Raw genomic sequence first — 17,875 nt, 5'->3', positions numbered from 1 at the left:
TGTATGATTCTATTTATAGAGCATGTCCTGATTTGGGCGTTAAAAGCAATACATTATTTTTACAATATAAGTATTAATAAATCATTTTATTTTAAAAAGGAGGCAGCTTATAAAAAAATTATAATTTACTCCAAGGCCCTAAAAACGTTCTATTTAATCAAATTTTGATGTCAATAACGCCAAAAAAAGACATATTGTATCCAAATCTTACATCAATTTTACTGTTTTTATTTTATTATTTTTTGTGGAGAGTAATTTCTTAGATGATTTGAAGCCTGACCTCTTTAAAACAAAAGATTACACTTTTTTATTTCAAACTTAGCTATTTGATACAACAGAATTCGTATTTTGGAATATTTAAGGTCTACGACATCTTATAAAAGTTAAAATATTTGAGTTTGAAGGTGTCCGCAAGACTGCAGATCCCTTTTTAATGTAGTATATTTTATCCTGTTCTGATATATTCATAATTTAAATCCTTAAATATGTCATTATGTTTGACTCTAATCTTTATGCTTGATAGATTCTAAGAGGGCAATGCCCGATTTACAACGCTATTATTTAAACCTTTCATAGAGTACAGAGAGATCCGTGTGTAATCTTTCGAATTTAATTCTCTACCTACTCTAGAATTTGTAAGAACTAACTATTAATATTCCTTAGATATATAAGCTCAGTAAGAATATGTCCATATAATACTTAATCATTTAAAGGTTTAATCATGAAACTGCTGTGAAATGGACACTAAATTTTATATATGGAGGGTCCCTTGAAAATACAGTGTATGAGACATTTCATAAAAAGACAGTTACAAATGGACATTTAAAGATAAAAAAATCATAAATAGAACATTTTATAGAAAGAAAAGTTCATAGAAAAAGAAACTCATAGATAGGACATTTCATAGATAGAGGACATTTCATAGATAGGACATTTCATAGATTTGATATTTAATAGACTACTTATAGACAGGGTAAATTTTTCATAGACAAGGAAGAATTTACAGATTGGTGATTTCATAGACAGAAAAGCATTTTTTTAGACAATTAAGGTTTTTGGTTTAGAAACATATGTCCCAATTTTTAAAGGTTTTAAGTTTTTGATACAATGCAAATACAAATATTGTTAATCAATGGGGGTGTCTCAACTAAAAACAACAAAAATATAAATAATGTGTGAAGTAAAAATCAGAAAGATCATAGAAAGAACAGGGTATATTTCATTAAATAATATTACTTGAAAGAGAAATTACCAAATCTAAGAATTTTTTTCTCTGTTCATCAAATGTCCTATTTATCAAATGTCCTGTCTATAAAATGTCTTCTATCAAATTTCCTTCTATAAAATGTCTTTTAAAATTTTCTGTTTATGAAACGTCCTACCTATGAAATGTCTTTCTTTAAATGTCCAACACCTAAATTTAGTCTGCAGCCCCCTTAAGGGTAAGCCACAAACATACTAAGCTCTAAAGGGACCCATGGGTCCACTCTTTAATACTTCTTGTTTAGGTAGTTTTCTATATCTTTAAGGTTCTCTGAAAAGTAACTTGCCAATATATACCGCCGAACCGCCGAATTAATATTTTCAAGACGAAAACAATGATTCATATCTTTTTTCATTCGATTCAGGGCTTAAGAGTAAGGTTTGCTTTGTGATATCATGTAACGCCGCTCTTGATTTCAGTACTTTGAAATTAATAGGTCACCAAAGTTGTATTAACCACTAGCTGTTGTGCCAGTGGAATTTTGAAATAAATTGAATTAAAAAAAATTTCAAGTTCTAAAATAAAAATTCGATTTTTGAAAAAAAATATTGATTTTGAAAATTTAGTTCATTTTTGACCTGTTTGTTATCAGCCAACTGGGTTCAGCTGTTCAGCATATACAAATATACATACAAATAATATAAAATAAAATAAAAATATACATATAAATATATATATATATTATTTCTGTGTCTTTTGATTCTGAAGTGTTTAGGATCTTTTTACCATAACCAAATCACTCTGAAAAATAATATGTGTTTTAATTTTATTTAATTCCTTTAAAAACCGAATACACGAGAAAATCCAATAAATAAATTAAGCTCACAGAATTCTAACTTTTGCTTTGGAAATTTCGAGACCTCCATTTTATGCAGATCTACGGTCTGATTCCTCTTCAATATCCCGTGGTGTTCATACCCTGCAGAGATAACTTTTTATGGATCAGAATTGTTCCTCAAACTTTTAAACGTCCACATTTGATATCGAGATCATATGATCAAGATTTACAATATCCAAACAAATATTTCTCAGTTTATACTGTGCTACACATCCTTGTTGCTTAATCCATACACGTCTTTTATACTTGAAAACTCATTTAAACTGAAAAGTTTGAAGATTGTTCATCAAATAGCATTCTCTTGATGCATATAAATTAGCAGGTATTATTCCACAAAATGAATCATGGCTATTTTTAGAATTTCCTCACTCATTCAACCCCCCCCCCCTTGTTTTTATAGTTGGGATAATTTTATGACATATATGTATAAATAATTTCTTCGATATTTTGTTTAATCTCTCCAGCCCATCTTAACTATATATTGAATCTGGGTGTCTAATATTTTTTAAAAACGTCTCTTGCAAAGCTGGACTAGTGCAAGAAATATATAGATGTATAAATATATAGATATAAAGGGTACTTTATTTTATTGATATTTTCAACATTTTTTGATTTATTGCAAATTTTTTTTTTAATCAAAATCCACTCATAAAACTCTTTTTACTTTTTAAATTCGGCTTTACAGCTTAACAACTTAACAAGGCCAATTTTAGAATTTTGAAAGAAAAAAAATTCTCTTTCATTTAAATGATTTTTTTTATTTCAATCGTCATTTAATTTTTAAACCAAATATTATTTTGAAATTACTCAAATACATTATAATACCTGCTGTGTATTATATTCCTCATTAAACTGAAAAATATATAAGTTAAATATTTTGATTAACAGCGGTACTCTTGATATCTTTATTTGATTGCTAATTTGATTTATTAGTGTTTGTTTCATAGAGACACCACAAAAGAAAATAATCACCAAAATGCTCAACTGACGAACAAAGTGATAAGAAAATATTTCGGAAGTTTTTTTATTTTTTTTGTTGTATGTAATTAATATATTTACAGTATTTTAAAATATTTGTTTTGTTCATTTAAATTCAATTTTTATTTCTAACAAAAGTATAGACATTTAAACTAACACTGTGCAGCAATATTTAGGGATTTGTTTAAATTTCTTACTGTACACTGTACAAAGTGTGCTGTATAGGGTGTACTTATTTTTTCTGTACATAATTTTTTTTTCTGACAGCCTTTGAAGTACCGGTAACTCCGAGTTAAAGCCTAGCTTTGTTTTATTTTCAAAACCAAACTTTGAAAAAACAGCGAAAGAAATTGAAAGAAAAAAAGTTTTCAAGAAACAAAAAAACATTGTTAGGGCAACAAGAAAAAAAATTAGAGCAACAAAACAATTTTAATGAAATAAAAACAGCCTTTTCAAGGGAAAATAATGAACAATTTATACAAAGAGACAACATTTTTGGTTTGTCAGAAACAGCCGGCATAACTTCTCCAGGAGTATTCAATATTTATTGTAATTATCGGTACATGTACAAATAGCGAAACGTACATAAAGTAAGTTTGTATAGATGATTCTTATAGAGCCAAAGATCTGAAGGCTACTGATAATGATCTTGAAACCGATGCTATTGATGCTGTAGACCATGGTCTTGTTAATTTATCCAATAGAATCCAGTAAATGTTGGTTCTGTAAGTTGCTGGTGCCTGGACGACCGCCTCGCCTGAAGTCCTAAATGACAATTAATCAATAAATCAATCATCATTTAATTAACCAATTAATCAAAAGACGTTTCAATCAATCAATTAATTATTCAAAATATTTGTCCAAAATGTTGAACTACTGGACAGCCTATTAGATCTAATCAAAGACTTTTAATATAAAAATGCAGCATTGGAAGATCTACGAAAATTCTACGCACTTTGTTTGGTCTAATAAAGACTGTAAAAAAATGTCGTCTTCTCTAATGAATAAAAGCATTTTTTGCTTTCTTGGAAGTTTCATTCAATTTGATAATTTTTCAAACAAAAATCCCAATACACTATAGAATGTATGAGATCATATTGCAAAAAATAAGGGTTAGAAAAATTGAGAATGTGCGCGACTCCAATTTTAATTTTAATGCATGTCATATTCACATTGTGAACAAAATTTTAAAAAATTTCTTAATTGTTTTCATTAATTTTATGAAACTTAATTATCAAATTCTAAACAAAACACCCCGAGTTCATGCTTTGCGCTACGTGAGTTTATGAGAAGAATTATGATTATGATAAACACTTAATTACATAATAATCTTCTCCGAATTGCACTCTTTAAAGACGTACCGGGTTAAAATTGTTTAACCCTAATAATCTTCAGTATAAAATATAAGATGTTTTGTCATGTTAGATGCAGTATGATACAGGAAAGATTTAATATCAATAAAGTCTTTTCCACAAATAATTATTTTGTAATCCTTATATCTTTGCAACCCAAGGTCGTAGTCTTCAGAAATTTCATACTTTGGATTCGGTGGATCAAACAATCTAAGCTTAAAATATCAAGGTTATTTAACATCAGCTTGCAAAGATATAGGAATTAGAAAATTTGAGTTTGTTGCGAAGACTTAATTCCTTTTGTGGGGGGAAACTTTATAGAAAATTACATAGCTTTAAATCTAATAAACTGATCATCGGGTCAAAAATTTATATTTAAGAAAAGCCGGTTGAAAAATATTAAAACATGTGAAATTCGTGAAGCAATGATGAGAAAGTGCTTTACATTTTAATTTGTGTATTTTAAACTCGGTCTTTCTCAGTAAAGTATGAATTTCTAAATGCCATAGGCTACCATGTAGTGAAATTTATTCTTGAAATGCATTAAAGTAACTATTATACTTTAATTAGATAATCATGCTTTTTACGATCATAATGAGTCCTAAAGATGAAATTTGTTTAAATTTTTCACTGAACACAATTTTTTTTTAAAAATTATCTTTAATTAAATATGGCAAAACGGTTGGATCGAATCGGCTAACATTTTTTAAGGAAACCCTTGGGTTTCTTGAGGGTAGCATAGGCTAAGAATTGTAATTATTTTCAAAAAATCGAATTTTTTTATTCGATATTTTTTCAAAATTAGATTTTTTCAGAATTTCACAGGAAACTAGTTTTTTTTAAGCTGGTTTTTAATATTTTCTTTTTATATTGCATATATTAATCAACAATTTTCAATAAAATCTTAATATTTTAGAAAAATAACGAAAATCTCGTTCTTTAACTGGTTAAATAGATTGCATAAAAAAGCCATGAATGAAAACTGAGTTATTGTGACAAACTCAGATTTTCATATCTAATCCGGCGTGCCAAAATTTTTAAAGAAGGGTCACTTTATATAAGAGTACAGTCCCTTTAAAGCGTGAATTTAGTCCAGTTTTAAGATTTTTCAATTAAAACTGCGTTTTTAAAAGTGTGTCCTACATGTTAATTCTAATTATCAGTGCTTTCTATTTAACACTTTATTAGAGAATCCTCTTTTGCAATAGAGATGAAAACAAATTGTTTCAAGAGCTGGGAACTTTGTGCTGATAATCATAATCCCAATCGCTTGTTCTCGATATCCATAGTGGCCACTTTTTATTATCTATGCTTAATCTCTTTATTTAAAATATTCCTCCAGTGTGATCACCATGTGGGATATTGAATAAAGATAAAACTAATCTGCAGAAATACTAAATATTGAGATGAAGCATTCAATTCTAGAGTTCCAATCTCAGCTCACATAAATATTTGAATATTTCTTACTTTAACTCCTTGTCTTCTGTGCAGATTCTCAAGCCACCTCCTCCTGCAGTCCAAAAATAAATAATACCAGAATTCGCAGTGCTTGGTGCCCGCTTTAGAATAATTATTCTCAGTTTTTGGTTCCTTACAAATTTGCATAACAAAATCGGGAGAAAAATTAAATATTCGACCTTAAAGAAACTCTAAGCGTAATTAAATTCAACCGACTCTCCATGCAAAGACAGCCATACCCAATGCAAAACGGCACCCTTAAAAGCCTTGTCTTATCAAGTAAGAGTTATATATCAATTTGCGTAACAAAAGTGATTTGCGCATTTCTAATGCAGGAAGAAATATAGAATGTTTCTGCAGAATTAAACAGATTTAAACCTAGAAAAATTACAACATCTTTGACATTATTTACCAGAGAGAAAGGTTTTCAAGGGTACCGTTGTGAACGAGGACATTGCCATCCTTGCATAGACTTTGCTTATCTTATCTTATAAAATAAGTGAAATGTTATGTGTTCTTAAATTTCTGTTTTTACGCTTAATGTGAAAAATTTCGTTTTCCTTGTTATATTTGACACTTGTGACGTCATGTATAATTGGTCCATTTCTCTGTTACCACCTATTATACTTAATAATCTATTTGGTATTAACTAACCGAAAATAATGATAATAAACTAGCTTATAAGCGTACTTAAGACTATTTCATTCTTTAAATCAATAATTAAAAAAATGCAAAATTTCCAATTGTCTGTTCTTTTGACACTTTCATAAATCAGTAATTAAAAAAACATTTGGATGTTGTATATATATTTTTTCTTCCCTGAGTACATCAAAGTTGTTTGTAATGCTCAGTCCAGTAACTGCTCCCGTATCTTCCTTTTTCCTCAGTCTAAAAGTAAACTGATCTGAAGTCGTAGACCTACAAATTCGAATAGATGAGATAATCAAACTTGTAAATATCAAAGGTTTCCACCTTCAGGCTTCAAAAGTAGGGATGAAACATTAGAGTTTGCGGCGTAAGTATACAGTTTTTCTTCATATTTTTGTATCATTATTGTTTAATAGTTATATTTACAGAATTTCTCTCTTTGTCGAAAATGATCAAAAACTTATTTTTAAAAATCTACCAAACTGATTATGAGAAAACTCAGGAACTCTCTAATCTTGATTGCTCGCTTGAATATAAAGCTTATCTAACATTTTCTACTTTAAAGCACTGAGGTCCCAAGGAAACTAAGCACGAGCTTGTATCTTTTGTATATATAAAGTTGTAATCTCTGTTTGTCTGCCTGTCTGTTTGTTTGTCCGATCACAACTCAGGAATCCCCTAGACAGATTTGTCTCATATTTTGATTGGATAATTTGGGAGACCCACGGGAATGTTCATAGTTTGGTTTTAAGATTCTAATTTGAGTGGGTCGACTTTAATAGCGAAAATTTAGATTCCCGTTAAAATCGTTCAAGTGCGGGTAAACTTCTGGAAGTAACTTTTAGTAACCTTGGCAACGCCGGTTCCCAAGCTTGTAATAATTTGAAAATGAGTACCCAACAGCTTGAGACAAAAATTTTTTTACATTATTTTGAAAGGTTTTAAAATTTTCTTTTTTCTTGTCACTTTGCTCATGAAAATTCAACGTACTTTTTTTAAGTTGTATAACATCAAATCGTGAAAGTCTGTTAATAAAATAAGAATTTAAAAATGAACTTTGAATAGTTTTTGGAACCAAAAGAAACATTATTTTAGAATTTAAGTAAAATATGAAACCTACAAATAAATGAAACAATAGAAACAAAATTTTTGTAAATTTTGGTACTTTCAGTGTAGATAATTCTATTTTTCAGTATCCTTTCCCACTCCCAGTTTTCAGAAAATTTTATCGTCATTTCTGATGATTCTGATTTTTATAGAATTGATAAGACATCGGACAATTAAAAAAGCCAGGGTAAAAATATATACTTTTTTCAAATGAAAATCTTACCTTGCAGCCTGTAGAAGGGCAGGCAGGTAGGAACGTTTAGCCATGCTGTCTCCTGAAGAAAGTTTATCTGTAGCAAATCCATGATCAGTATCATCCTTCAGATATCTATCAACAGCAAACGCATCATCAGTATTATCCTTTAGATATCTATCCGTAGCAAATACATCGCCAGATTCATCGTTGAGCGGACCATTCACAATTACTTGATGATCCTCTGTGGTTCTATCCAGGTATAAATCATTCCTCGGTGTTTCGACTTCAGATGTGAATTGGTAATGATCCCGTCGAGGTCTTAGTAAGAAAATTAATATTTTTATTAATAAAAAAGAAACCGTATTTAGTCCAAATCATGTTTTAGACAAATTGGGAAATTTGACTTTTATATTGAAATATTCTCTTCCCTAACAAGTCGACCCATGTAGGACTTTTTGATATAATAATTTGTGTTCTGAGTGCTTGTCTCCTGATGCCTAGAGTCCGGTATACTGAAGTACCTCTTAAACACATCAACCAGCTTCTTAAAGTGTTGGGCGTCAGAAAATCCTAAATTAAACATTTTTAGAAGAATTCCTATTGTTTTTTTCACATATCGAAGAAGTTTGAATAATTGAAACATGTGAAAGAAAGAAGTTCATATATTTTGTATGGAAGTATAAAGACCTATAAAAAGCAATTTAAAATTTCAAAGACTACTTTATTTTTTTTAATGTAAAAATACGATTTGAAACGCTTATGTTGAGAATTTAAGAATCTGTGAGTTAGTTTTATAAAAACTAAGCCATTTTCTATTCCTAACTCCCCCAAAAATTTAAGATCTGATTTTTAAAATGAATATTTTTAAATGATACCTTTCCCCGGATTCTCTGGATAATGCTCCATCAAGGTCCCTTGAACTCCATCCAACTCTCTAATAAAATGAAAATTTTCGAAAATGTTAAAAAAAAACTCCATAAAAGAGTCGAAAGAAATTTACCATATTTTAAGACAAAAACTTGTTTAAAAAGTCCTTAATCGTTATGCCTTTAACCTCTCCTAAACTATAATAATTTTGTTTTCCCCAAATCTATGACTAACCCTTTTAAAAAAACTGGGAAAAGTTCCGTTCTAACGAATACAAGTTTAAAAAATCAACAGAAAATTACGCTATCGAACAGAAAGAATTATTAAGTTTCTCGTTAAAAGCAGATGAGAAAATTTCACTGAAGGTTCCGTCAACGGAGGAAATTATCAAAAAAATTTGAAAGGATTATGACCTAACTGCTGCATTAATTCAGGTAACCTTTATTAAATGGAATTTTGTTTGTATTCAAGTCTCGATATAGAAAATTGGAACGTTATGAAAATATAACCATGTCGACGATTGAATCCATGGTTCGTCAATACCTCATTTTAGTGTTTTTGAGGAGCCCGTTTTTAGAAACATTTAGTCCATTATATATGCATACGTTAATTACCCAATAGAAATAAATTACTTTTGTATTCCATTCATGCCTTGTAAATGAATGTTTCTACTGCGTCTAATTAGCCAGAAAAAAATTATGTGTTATGGAAAAAAATGTTATTTTTGCTTTGCTTTGATGTACGTTGTCCATGATTAAAATATGTAGAAATACTCTAAACTGAGAAGTTTCGGCGTGGATTAGGCATTATTAGACTGTATGTTTAAAAACAAATATTTATTAGTTTTTACTTTTAATTAATTCCTTATTTTCAATTCGTATATTTTTACTAACAGTCCTTTTGTTAAAACATGAATAAAACTTTTTGTAATGTCAATTAAAGGGACTGTAAACGTAATTTCCGTAACGTGACCCTCCATTGATAGAGTAGCAAGTACGATTTACAATGCTATACAAAAGTGACTTGCGCAATGAAAGCAATGGAGAAATAAACAAATTAAATCACTTTTCAAGCAAGGATAAAATCGGGCAGGATGAAACAGAAGGTCCGCTTAAAATTATAACGACTCTCCCTTTAATATTTGTTAACACTTGAAAAGGAATTTCGAATGATTTTTTAAAAACTTCTGTTAACAAACCTTTAAATCACATTTATTCAAAATTTGCTCTTCAATTTGTATTTTATTGAATATATTCTGTTTTCATATATTTAATGTTCATATTATGAGTATAATTATTATACCTGGAATTAGAGAGAGCATGAAGAAATGGCAGCAGAGTACAAATAACGAGAATCCTCAAAAACATTCCACAAGATCTGGAAAATTATTGAAATTTAATTCATTTTGGATTGAATGCTTTATTAAATTCTAAAATGCTAGGCTTTCAGTAACATGTTTAGATGTTAAACACAGGTTTGACGTTTATTGGATACAAACAAACAAACAAACACTCAAACAAAAACCCAAACAAGTAAGGTATATATATAGAATATAAGATCTACTACTTAAGTTTAGAAATGAAAGATTAATGAAATATAAATAATCTTTATATTTAATTTTAAAAACTTAATATTTTGTGAAGCAAAAAAGCTCTTTTGAAAATAAAGTTTTGTAAATCACAAAAAGATTAAAACGTAATTTGCAGAATTGAAATGTTCGCGAAAGTTTGCAACGCCCTATGTTTGAGATAAAAAATTTGCAACGCTCTATTTTTGGCCGGCAACCTAATATCATAATATGGTATACTTTTGATATCAAAAGCTATGATCACAGTATACATCATCAGGTTGAAAAAACATAGAGATAAAAAATCCGATTGAGACAAAAAAAAACAGTTTCTGTGCTAAATAAAACAAATGAAATAAGAGAGATAGAGACATGGGCTTTATTCGTCAGCAAAAATAAAAGTTTAATCAAAATATTACCCCAAAAAAAAAATCATAAAACTTAAATTTTAAAATTTTTTGAAAATAATAACATCGAAAGTGGGGACAATAGACAACATGTCGTGATATATCTGACTTTATTTATGTAATCAATGCTTAGAAAACATAAAAGTGTTAGTTTGGATTGCAACATCTTTACATATTTTGAATGTGGATTAACGTGTATAAATTATGCTGACTTAGGACGCAAATTTAGCGTCAAGTTGAAAAACATTGTTATTGCAAGTCGACTGTTATGGGAATTTCAAAAAATATATTTTAAAAATGTCGTATTTACGTATTTTCAAGTAATCCTTCAATTAAAAACGTATTTTCAAGTAATCCTTCAATTAAAAACGTATTTTCAAGTAATCCCTCAATTCAAAACGTATTTTCAAGTAATCCTTCAATTAAAAACGTATTTTCAAGTAATCCTTCAATTAAAAACGTATTTTCAAGTAATCCCTCAATTAAAAACGTATTTTCAAGTAATCCTTCAATTAAAAACTGTAATGCCAGATTTATACATCTGTACAAATAAGACTCTTGAGGGCTGACACTGACTCAAAATGTTAATCCTTGGGAGTTCAAACCCTTGTTAAAGAAAACCATTGGGAAATTGAACCTATAGGCCATGGTAAATAAAATTATAAAATAATTAAATAAATTAAAGCTGTGAAAGCTTTTGTAAATTTAAACTCTTGTAAAATTAAATTCCTGTAAATTTATACTCCTGTAAAATTAATCTCTTGTAAAATTAAACTCTTGTAAAATTAGACTCATTTAATTTGGCTCATTTAATTCAGAAACCACGTCTTTTATCTTAATATTTACTATAATTTTTAGCTTCAAATCGCTTATCACAATAAAATTCAATAAAATATATACAAAATAAGTATCATTTGTAACGAGTAAATTAATAAGTTTTATTAGTTCTTTAATTTTCTATTTCAATATTGGAATATTTTTGTAATAGGCGTTATGCTAAGATAGGTTTGACACATTTACCTGTAATAAACTGTTCAAACAGTAAGTGTTATATGGCATGGGCATTCCATTAGAGAGCAATTGAGTTCTTGCAACAAACAAAAATTGTCCAATCCCTATATCTTTGCAACCTTATATTGTAAACCTTTGATATTTTAAACTTAGATCTAACGAAGTCATCATTTGACATATTTAAGGTCTACAAAATTTGATTGAAAAGATTAAGGAATTAGAAATTCAAAGTTTGTGGCAAAGACTCAATCTCTTAAGTCCAAAGCATAATCTTTTACCTTCGAAACCGCCTAAAGAATAGAAGAGGGTGGGCGTTTAGCTCCTGAACTAATTTTTTGAATTTTATTAAAAGTAGGGTTTCAGGGCGCTGTGCGGCCATCTCCTATCTCAATTTTAAACATTGTCTCTTTGTATGTATAAATTGATAAACCATGTAATAAAAAAGGTTCGCTGATTATATAAAAAAACCCAGACAAGCAAAGTACATGTATAAATTATGTGTAGAAAAGTATTAAAAGTATATGTTTCTATAGTAAAATAGATGTAGAAAAGTATAATTAGGCGTATAAAAGAAAAAATAAGGGGTGGAGATTTCAAAGTAAGGGATAGTAAAGTACCAGTATGGTAATAAAGTAGTTGGGATATTAAAGTCAGAAGGGTAGAAAAAAATAAAAAGCAGCGGTTGTAAAGTACACAGTGGGAATAAATACAACATGAATGCAGGGCTAATGACTTCTTGTTTTTTACATTATGACAAGTTTAGAATTTACAATGAGAGATTAATGATATTACAATTCTTTTGTACAATATATACATATTCTACAGGAAATCGCTGACAGGAAACAGTGAATACTATCAGTTTTATATATCTGCACACTATAATTCCTATAGTCATGTGACAGATCAAAAAAATTTCATAGAAAGGAAATTGTTCACTTTATAAAAATCCAAATTTTTAGAATTTGAATACTATTTACCCAACTTGATCTTGTTAATTTCGTTGATTACATTAAGGAATTGAGTCTTTGCCACAAACTCTGATTTCTAATCCCAATATCTTTGCAACCCAATGTGATAGACCATAGATATTTCAAACTAAGAATTCTGTTAGAGATCCAATAACCAAAGTCTGAAATATCAAAGGTTTAAGCCATTAGGTTGCTAGAAAATAAAGACTTAATTTTAATTCAAGTGGGGAATGCCCGAATCAAAATTAGAATAAAAGTACAAAGTAATAAGGAAAATCTTAAAAAGCTGAAAATTTAGTTGTGAAATTTTGATTTATATTTGACAAACTTGGCTCCATTTTGATATTTCGACTGCAAATTTTTAACACTAGTGATACTAATTATATATTTTAACACTAGTGATACTAATTATATATTTTAACAATAGTGATACTAATTATATATTTTAACACTAGTGATACTAATTATATATTTTGCCTGGAAATCAAATAGAAAATTCCGCGAACTTTGTTGTGTATTGCAGAGTACGATGAAAAATGGTAACTTGAAAAACAAGAGCAAAAACCTGAAAAACAAGAGCAAAAAGATAAAATTTTTATTAGAAAAGGGGTGTCTTAGAAACCTTGTTTTATAGTTAAGTAGTAAATTTTTTACAGCAGCTAAACTTTTAAAATGTTGCTGATAGAAAAAACTTTATTGTTTATGATTGTTCTAGTTCTGATCATGTCTGTTCATTTCTGTTTTTGGTTGTCATTTGTTTTGAAAAAACGGACATTTGAAAATCAAATTTAAAATCAAATTTAAAATTAAATTTGATGTTGTTAAGAATAAAGATAGTTTGCTTCTTTGAGCTGAAGGAGAGTTAAAAACATGATTATGCTATTAAGATATGGTTGATAATTTCCATCTCAAGTTTCCATATTGCTTTATGTCAACAGATTATAGAGAGGTCTCTTTGTTAATCACGATTGGCCTTAAATCTTAGCATAATGTACCTTTTCTACATGTACATCCAAAACAATAAAAAAATATCACCCTAAACCCTGTCACGATTAGGGGCACCCCCTCTGTTGCATTTTTTTAAGCATTGGGTATGGTGGAGGACGGTCAAACGGCGGGTCTGTGTTTCAAAAAATAAAAATTTTATTTACTAATAAAACAATGTCGTCAATTATAATTAGCTGTAATAACGAGTTGTTTATTGTAAACTTTTATCAAATTATATTCTTTGCATGAAAAGAAAATATACATAATATATTACATCTATATTAAACTTATTTTAAAGTTAACAATTAACAATAAACAAATGTACTCTTCTAGACTGTACACATAAAGACATTCTTATGTACTGTATATACAGCACACGCCTTTTGTTCGGTATTACTTACACACACTCTTTTGGTACAGACAAACATACATGACATGTCCGCCCTCTGCATGTATCACACTCCCTTATCTCCTCTCTAAGGGCAAAATCAAAGGGGATCCCCCCCCCCCATCTATATTAGAGAAAAATAGCCCAAACGGGACAGGGTGAAATTCCTGAGAACTGAATTCATTCTAAATACTTTACCCACTTCTAGGCAGTTAGCTCAAGGGTTCAGATATAAACACATTGGAACCTCTTTATTAAAACTTTTGAAAATTTGATACACACAATTTAACCTAAAAGTTCAAAAGTTAAAAGTTAAAAAAAATGTGATCTATGGAAATAAAATTTAAAAAAAATGAAGGCCTGAGTCCCTGGTATAGTCCTGAAGAGGATTCTAATCCAACTGAAGGGTTCGGACGGAATACTCCGCTGGTTCTCATGGCTCTGTATCGGAGACCCCCTGAGTATGTATCGGAGACCCCCGGAGTAATATATATATAACCAGAAGAGTTATGCCACGTAGGTATACTAGCCCAGCAGACCAATACCATCTTATCTTCTGTGTAAAACCAACAACTTAAAAAAAAAATTTTTAGGGGGGGGGGTGTCAGGTTTGTCTAACAGAAATTCCAACTTAAATCTATTTTTAAGCCCCAATTCCAGTCATTGAATAATGCATTTCAACAATATACTGCTTTTTGGGAAATCTAGTAAAAAGACTTGTTGTATAGTTTTCTTCCAAGCACACTTTTTTAAAGTAAAACAATTCAGTCTTCGCCAAAATATAAAAATGTGTAATCCCGATATTTTTGTAACCTGTTGGTGTACAACTTCAAGAGGTCCCTCAACTTCAATATTTCAAACTTAGATTATTTGATCTAACAGAGTTATAGTTTTTTGGCAAATACTCTATTGTAACCATGTAAAGAGGCTTACTTGTAAATATGCCTGTAGTTGACATAGCAATGGGGTGGCGCCCCGTGTATAAAGTATTGTAATATTTGTGTCCTTTAAAAGATGACATCCAGGAAAATATGTTTCTAACGCGTGATTCAACACATGGAAAAGCCAAACCACAGTTGACCCCGGAGTTCTATTTTCAGGCTAATAGTCTTGAGACATGAGGAGTTCTATTTTCAGACCAACAGGCTTTGATACACGAGGGAGCAGGAAATAAGGTTTGACAGGCTAAAACCTAAATAGATCGTTAGTTGGTATTATTGAACGCACAAAAAAGCAGACAACATTAGGAAATGCCAAGACTGGTATTTTGTGATTATAAACTCTAGAAATTTACTTTTAACATTAGGTTTACGAATATATGCCATAGCTTTTTTTAAAAATCAAAGACGACCTTCAATACGTCTGGCTACTTTCATGTTTTGTGGGACACCCTAAACCTAAAAGGTAAATTCGAGCAAACAAAAACTCAACAAAATGTTGGGGGGGGGGGGGCTGATTTTAGCATCACTGTCAGTTACTTTTAGTTTCCTAGCTAAATGGTTACTTTTTTTAAAAATATGTTGTCTTTATGGTGCTGGGTACATTCCCGTATGCATTTTTCCAAGGGCGATTTCCCAAGTGACAATTTCCCAAGTGACAACTTTCCAAGTGTGCAATTTCCCAAGTGGCAACTTCCCAAAGGTTAGGTTTGACCCTCTGAGGCGGCGCAGGCTGCAATGGGGGCCAAGCGCGGCGACTAGGATAGGCTGAGTGCTGCGGCTAGAACAGACTAGGGGGCCGAGCTTTGCGGCTAGGACAGGCTTGGGAAGTTACCGGTTGGGAAATTGCAAATTTGGGAAGTTCCCACTTGGAAAATATTCTTGGGAGAAACTTGGGAAAAATCCTTTGGGAAAATATCTAACATCGTCTTTAATCTTTCTGATTTTAAAGGAAAAATGATTAGGAGCATAAAATATGTAGGTAAAGTGTAAATTGTTTTACAGGATTTATTTTCCAATATTGATGTTTCATAAACCTTCCCCATGGGGTGAAGTTAGGTAAAACAAAAATTTGGGCCCGATCAGTTTAGCCGTTTTGACGTTTATCGGTTAAAAACAAATAAACAGACAAGCAAGCAAGTATATATTAATATATATATATATATAGTAGATGCCAAATGTATTGATTATGTAGCAGAGAGGTTTCTAGGAAGAACTGTTCCTTCTACACACATTTTAAAAAGATTAAAATTTCTCAGAAGTTGTTGAAAATAAACAAGTGACAAATTTTTAGCCGAATCCTATTATTCTTTATTATTATTATTATTCTCATTGTTCTGTAGTAAATCTTAATTTGTGATCTTTAGTTATTAAAATTTGGCACACGTTTGAAAATAAATGTCCCTAATATTTTGTCGCAATCTGTCTCATTAATCGGTAAAATATTCTAGAATGGATTAAGATAAGCGGTTTGGGTATTATTTGATGTAAATCAAGGGTGCAGCTGGAATAATTATCACCAGTTTAAATTTTAGAAGAAGATAAAGTAAAAAATTTGTCAAATATTCAGTTTCAAAAATGCTTGTAACCTTTTATGGCCAAGAACTCCAATAAAAGTGTAAATTTTCTTGAAATAAGTATGTTAAAAAGTGCGCATGTATTCTTATAATCTATTCAGACTGCTTTCTTTTCTTTCTATGCAAAATATGTATGTTACTGTCGAAATGAAGGTCGATGCAAATCCGAAATGGCAACTTCTTATTAAATGAGCTGAATTGCAAAATATAAAAAGCTATTTTTAATTTGGCAAAAATGGTCATTAAAAAAGTAAAAACCCGAGCGCCGATATAAAAACACATATATATGGTCCATGTTAAACCCATCTCTTTCCCAAGAAATGTCATATAAAAATGGAATCAATGAAAATTATAACACTATACCAGGAACAAATTTTAGAAAAATGTACAAGTCAAAACCAATGGAAAAAATTTGTCTCCCATCTTGATATATATCAAATTGAAATTGTATTTCAAATTCTAACCCCTCCCCTTGCTCCCTCTCATTGATATGGTGGTCACAGGGTGTATTACCGGCCAGCTGAGCGGTCAAATACGCTGAATTTAAAACTTGGAATCCAGTTATATAACAAGTTTTGTCCTTGTAGCCACTCTAACTATTGGCCCTTTAGCAACATGAATTTCATCAATTTAGATCATTTTAAAGATCTGGGATCCTCCAAGTTTACTTCCATGTGTTGCTCATCAAATTACTTTGATGTCGATTTTAAGATAATTAGCGGTGTTGACAACATCACTGAAGTGGGGGTTGTGAGAGGGAAGAGGTCCGTCCTCTCCGATCTCTCCCCTGTATTTAAAGAGCTCCTACAAGATGAGTCGAAATCTGTTTTTGAGATCCGAGGAGCCTCCTTCAAGAGCTTTAGAATCCTTAACAAATTCCTGCACTGCGGCGATATTAGGGAGGACCTTAACGACATTCGCGACGTAAATTTCCTTTTTGAAATTTACAATCTTGGAAACCGTTTTCAAGTCAACGAGATAAAAGAGATCATAAAGAACTGTGTTCAGACAGAGGTTAAAATCTCTGAGAGAAGTATTGTCTCCAATCTAAGAATTATCAATATATATAAAGATTCCTCTAAATACGAAGATCTAGTCAAAGTTCTCCGGGAGAGGTGCTTAACCAAGATCCATGAATGTTTCCAAAACCTGGAGACAATGGATAAATGTGTCCTACGAGATGTTTGGAGGCTGGTGGAGTTAGATCTTAAACTTTGGAAACTAGAGCAGAAGAAAGAAGAGATAGAGGAATATATCAGAAAATGGGCCGCATTTTTCATGTATATGCGCTAACAAATTACAACTATTGAATACATGAATGCAG

The 17,875-nt window shown here is 30.4% G+C and overlaps 1 protein-coding gene across 1 annotated transcript; it reads right to left on the bottom strand.

Annotated features, from left to right (window-relative positions):
* Window positions 1-3,606: 3,606 nt before the first annotated feature.
* LOC111706768 (uncharacterized) lies at window positions 3,607-12,087 on the bottom strand. Its single transcript, XM_023479704.1, has 8 exons — window positions 11,972-12,087; window positions 10,011-10,085; window positions 8,717-8,775; window positions 8,270-8,411; window positions 7,869-8,159; window positions 6,710-6,778; window positions 5,900-5,942; window positions 3,607-3,845 (listed from the first exon to the last, which is right to left on the bottom strand). The coding sequence occupies exons 1-8, from the start codon at window positions 12,070-12,072 to the stop codon at window positions 3,774-3,776; spliced, it is 852 nt and encodes a 283-aa protein (XP_023335472.1). The 5' UTR covers window positions 12,073-12,087; the 3' UTR covers window positions 3,607-3,773.
* Window positions 12,088-17,875: the final 5,788 nt, after the last annotated feature.

The sequence above is a fragment of the Eurytemora carolleeae genome, unplaced genomic scaffold, assembly GCF_000591075.1.
Source record: "Eurytemora carolleeae unplaced genomic scaffold, Eaff_2.0 scaffold655, whole genome shotgun sequence".
Classification (NCBI taxonomy): Eukaryota; Metazoa; Arthropoda; class Copepoda; order Calanoida; family Temoridae; genus Eurytemora; species Eurytemora carolleeae.
This window is presented reverse-complemented; position numbering and strand designations above follow the sequence as displayed.